Source organism: Mus caroli, chromosome 12, assembly GCF_900094665.2.
Source record: "Mus caroli chromosome 12, CAROLI_EIJ_v1.1, whole genome shotgun sequence".
Classification (NCBI taxonomy): Eukaryota; Metazoa; Chordata; class Mammalia; order Rodentia; family Muridae; genus Mus; species Mus caroli.
In genome coordinates, this window is record NC_034581.1 from 27,329,220 (window position 1) to 27,334,728 (window position 5,509).

At 41.7% G+C, this 5,509-nt stretch overlaps 1 protein-coding gene across 2 annotated transcripts in view; it reads right to left on the bottom strand.

Moving 5' to 3' along the window:
• Window positions 1-6: 6 nt before the first annotated feature.
• Acp1 (acid phosphatase 1) overlaps window positions 7-5,509 on the bottom strand; it is a 16,083-nt gene continuing 10,580 nt past the window's right edge. For both annotated transcript variants that reach the window (XM_021179424.2, XM_021179423.2), the window contains exons 4-6: window positions 1,644-1,705; window positions 340-445; window positions 7-177 (exon numbers count right to left, since the gene is read on the bottom strand). In XM_021179424.2, coding sequence (XP_021035083.1) covers window positions 100-177; window positions 340-445; window positions 1,644-1,705 — 246 coding nt within the window. In that variant the 3' untranslated portion in view covers window positions 7-99. The remainder of the gene's footprint in view (window positions 178-339; window positions 446-1,643; window positions 1,706-5,509) is intronic.

Here is a 5,509-nt window from a genome sequence, read left to right on the forward strand (position 1 = left end):
TCAGCTGAAAAGAGAGGTGGGGTATGGGGCTAAGAACTGCCACCACCCTTGGGCACAGTACTGATGAATGAGCTGCTCAATGGTGGTGGTTAGGACCAGCTAGTAAGTCTTCTCCAGGAAGGCCTTGCAGCACCTAAGGCATTGCTGGTACACCACCTCGAAGTCAGAGTCATTGCCCTGCAAGGACAGAAAAAGAAAAACCAGCAATGGTTTATGATGACAGTGTCCTCCGAAGACCCAAACACAGATTTAATACAACAGAATCCATCCTGCTCATTTAATACCACTGAATACATCCTGCCCATCTTAACAGAGGCTCCAAACCTGACAGGGACTTACATAATAGGGATCTTCAATGATGAGCTGTTTCTGTGGATCATAGCTCCCAAGTAGCTCAATTTTAGCTTTGCAGTTTTTAACTTGATTACTTTTTCTATTGAGATCTCTGTAAAATCGAAACATGAACTTAGATTTCTGATCTATGGTTTTAAGTTAAACAGGGACATCTGCTCAGGGTTTATGAAATATCCTATCAAAATACAACAGTGCAACCTGATTTGAAATGAAACAGAACACTCTGCAGACCTATGGGAGTCCTGCAGCTGTATGCCACAGTGTACTGATTCTGATACTCAAAATGTGTATCTTTAACTCAAATAATAAAGTTTTCTTCTGTAAAATGTATTTTGATATCCCAAAAATGATAACACTTCAGATCCATAAAAATGCCAGAAAAGGACTCAAAAGACCATGTGTACCACATCCCAAGGCAGGCTGGACAATGTTCAGGGCAAGTGAAGACAGGAGGAAGATGGACTCAGTACAGGACAGCTGAGCGAGGCCAGGACCGAGTGTGGTTGGGCAAGTAAGTTTAGTGGAGAGCATGCAGGCCACGGTGGCAGCCGCTCTTCTATACCCCAACCCATTCGTCCCAGGAGCCTAGGGAAGTGATTTTAGTCCATAGTTCCTCAATTTCTTCCTTGGTAATAAAGTAGATTTACTGATGAGGGGTTTGGACCTGCAGACCACCTCAGTTTTACAGACTCAATCATTGCTACTTAACCCCTAGCCCATCAGTGTTGCTTAGCCCAAAAACCATAAACTCAGTGAGGTCTGTCTTATCAGACTTATTGCCATGGAGCGCAGCAACTATACAGCAATAGGATACAAGAGACTCCTCATCTGTTACAGCAGTAAAGGAATCAGTGACCAACGAACGCATCACCTCCACACCTAGAGCCCCAAACCCACTGGTCTCCATGGCCATTCATCTACTGGCTGCACTGTCTCTTTTAGAAGACACACCTTTGTAAACAGAGCTCTAAGATAACCACACTTGGTCTCCCTGCCCTCCTGAATAGCTCTGTAGGTTGTTATCAACCTTGTACATAAAAACTGTAAAGACACTAGAAAGTTATTCTGGGCACTTGCTGGGCCTAGAACACAACTGAGAGGACAGAGCTACTGTGTAAAGTATGAGTACTGCATACACTGGACATGATAGTGTCATCTTTAATCCTAGCACTCAGGAGGCAGCAATAGGTATACCCGAGTTCAAGGCCAGGGCTACAGAGTGAGTTATAGGGCAGACAGAGAAACCCTTTATCAAAAAAACAAACAAACAAACAAATATATATGATTACCTCAGATTGCTTTCATCCATACATAGTATATAATCGAATGTGGCAAAGTCTTCTTTTGTAATCTACAATTAAAAAGTCAAAAAGCAGTGATTATATCCATACAAAACTGTAGTTGAAAAAAAAACATGTAATTACATGTTAACTCATTAACCTAATTCTATGTTCACTTATCAACTGAAATTTTAATAAAATACACAATTTAGGGCACATTTCAAGTTAAAATACAATCAATGTTATTTCTAAAACTTTATTGCAAAATAATTTTGTAAAAGGTTCTTTGAACTAATCAGAAATATAAAACATGGACATAAAAAAGTTTGTTGTTAGTTTGGTCCCTCAGTAAGATGTAATCTCAACTGGCGTCATAAGTCACCTCCACTATATTCAACATTCCATGACTGCCTTAGGCCTTGGGGATACAGATTAACTAAGGGACAGATCTTTGTTCTCGTGAGGCCACCCTATGAAGAAGAATAAATACTCTCCAGGAAAGTGAGGCAGAGAAGAGACACAGGGCCTCAGAAGAGGGAGATTAACTGATTCTCAGAGGGTAAAGACTCCCTGAGTGCAAGTCCCTCTAAAGCTCATAGGAAGATCCTGGGGGTCTTCATCATGTACTTGTTTCTGGCACCACATAGTTTAAGACATAAGCTCCCTTAAATGTAGTTGAAGAAATTTACTTTCTAGATTTTGACTACCCAGGAAACACCTGGGTTAAAAGAACAATGACTATAACCAAACAGTAATAAAAATGGTCACCTGCTTGTTATTCTATTAAAAATGAGACATTTTAGCTTTTAGTACGCATGGCCATATACTATTAGCACAGCATTTAAATAATCACAAAGGACTGTATTGTTTTAATATCCCAAGACTCATAATTTATTTCAAAGACATTAAACCAATACTATCATATAAAATGTTATTTTTTCAAGTTACGAGGAATATCTTAGCATTAAGTTTGGCTTATTATAATTAATTTGTCCTAAAAAAATGTACTGCTTAATGACTTACAGAGTCAAACCACACAGGATTTTTGGATTTTAAAATAACTGAGAAAGTTCTTGCTATCTTGCTTTCTCTAGCTCTTGCTTTTCCCTTCCTCCCGCTGTCCCCATCCCCTTCTCCCCTCTCTCCCCGTGCTCATGGCTGGCCTCTCCTCCTCTACTTCTCTTCTTTCTTCTCTCCCCCTCCCCCTTTCTCTGCCTCTACTACCCTCTTAACTCCTCTTCCCATACCCCTAATAAACTCTATTCTATACTTTAAATAGATAAATAACTGAGAAAGAAGAGCAGCTAGAACTTTATGTCATGGAAAATGTACAGTGAAACTCAGGACAAACTAATCCTATTATTAGAAAAGCAACACAGAAACCAAGATTCTTCTCCAAGATTCTGAGAACCCTGGCTCACTAGAGCAGCCTGACAGGAATACAGCCACAGATAACAGGTCACCTCCCACTGAGTATAGGAACTCAATGGGTATAGGTGGACCTTACCTGCTGATCTGAGTGAGCCCTGCCTGGACCCTCCCAGAGTTCTCTCTCAAGTCATTATAGGCAAGAGATCTTTAACCCCTGAGGCATTCAAGTCCATTTCCAAACAGCCCATTTAGGAGGTTTTATCACTGCTAAAACTATAACAAAATCAAATTTTTCTTAATTTAAAAAGATGAAAACCCAGGACTAGAGAAATGGCTCAGTGGTTAAAGGTATGTGTTGCTGTTGCAAAGGACCCAGGTTCAGTTCCCAGCACCCACATGTGTGTGTGTGTGTGTGTGTGTGTGTGTGAACTCTTGTCCTATGGAAGAGAGAGTACTCTTAGCCACTGTGACATCACTCTAGCCCACAGATATTTTTAATTTTCACTTCAGGAAATGGCATTGTCAGACAGATTTTCTTACTTGCCTCTGTACTGGGTTATATTAGGATACACCATGTAAGGTGAAGCTATGTGCAATTTAGGAATGCTTCCAAAGGACCTGTGGATCACTCTTGAGTACTAGTGCTTGATACTAGACCACATCTGAGTAGGCAAGGGCTAGAGACTAGCAGTCACACACACCGAGTCCTAGACAATGGCTAGAGGCTAGCAGTCACACACACTGAGTCCTACACAAGGGCTAGAGACTAGCAGTCACACACACCGAGTCCTAGACAATGGCTAGAGGCTAGCAGTCACACACACCGAGTCCTAGACAATGGCTAGAGGCTAGCAGTCACACNCAGTCACACACACCGAGTCCTAGACAATGGCTAGAGGCTAGCAGTCACACACACCGAGTCCTAGACAATGGCTAGAGGCTAGCAGTCACACACACTGAGTCCTAGGCAATGGCTAGAGACTAGCAGTCACACACACTGAGTCCTGCACAAAGGACCACCAGGACACCAATGATCTGAAGAGCCTAGAAGCTTCCTCAAGAGCAAAGAAAGCCAGGCAAAGGCCATGGTGGAAAAGCAGGGCCCTACCTGCCTGGATGCCTGGGACAATGGAGAAGAAACTGGGGTTAGGCCTGGCAGGACAGTGAAGCTTGGAGGAGCACAGGCCCAGAAAATAAGAGTTATATATGTAGGTTGTTCCACCTGACCTGACCAAGCCCTCTCCTGCCAGAGCAAAAAGCTCAAGAGACCAATGAGAAGTTATGTGCGCTCAGTAAAGAAAAGCCCACATTCTATGCTGTGAGCTGCTCCGGCCCTGCAGGTGAGCAGTCCATGCCATCCTGAGGCCCAGCAGCAGAACGGTACTCAGAGGTACTACCAGTCTGCAATCCTACTGAGACCCTGCATCTGAAAACATCTACCAGCATCCTCACAGCAACAGTGGTAAAAATGTGATCTTTCAAAGGAACTATGATTATTTACACAGCACCAAAAGGGTACCACACAGAAAAATCAAGAAGAAAGCCAACTTGCCAGGCCTAGTGATACAGGCCTGTAATTTCAGCTCCTTATGAAAGAGAAGCAGGAAAATCACATTCAAGGCTAGCTCAGGCTAAAGTGAAACTGTCAAAATAAAAACTAAATACTGCTGAGGAAACAGCTCAGTAGCACATCACATGCAATATAAGCTCGTACCAAGCTCTACCTAGGGTGTAATTCCCAGTTCTCCAAAAAAGAGGAAAGAGAAGGCTCAGAAATGACCCAGAAAGGCATTAGCAGACATTACTTAAAATACTAAGAATATGTTCACTTGTAAATTCACAACAACTTTTGTTCCCTACAAAACATGGAGCCCATCAATATTCTGGCAAGAATGAGGGAGGGGTTCATGAGGTCTTACCCTTAGTTGGGATAATTTTTCTTCCCTGGTGTAGCCAATGGTAAGTTACCTACTGTCCAGTAAACAGCCTCACATCATAGGCATGCAGATAATGCTAATTATCTGCATATTGTGGGATGAAAGGACACACACACAAAAGGAGGAGAAAGGTCTGTCAGGAAGAAGGAACCTGGGGGAGGGGGAAGGAGATAAAAGAAAGCAGAAGTGAATAGGAGCAAATATACTATGCACAAGTATGAAACTGTCAAAGGAATAATTATAAAATAACAGTTAACAGTGTGATGGCCAGAAAACTGTAAGAGGCTAAGTTTCACCAGAAATCTACAACTACAAGAAGATCAAATAAAACTTAAGATAGTCTGTCAGTAAGAACCTTAGCAGAACAGAGATCTGGTCAGCAGGAAACCTCGCAATAAGAACAGAGTAATAAGATGCAAACAGGAGAGAAGAACAGAAAGATTTTTATGTCCAATATATATAAAAGCTGCCTCTCCAAAAAAAAAAAAAAAAAAAAAAAAAAAACCTAGTTTCCAAAAAACTGGTTAAAAAGAATCAAGTCCCAGTTCAAAAAGCATGCATTGGTCT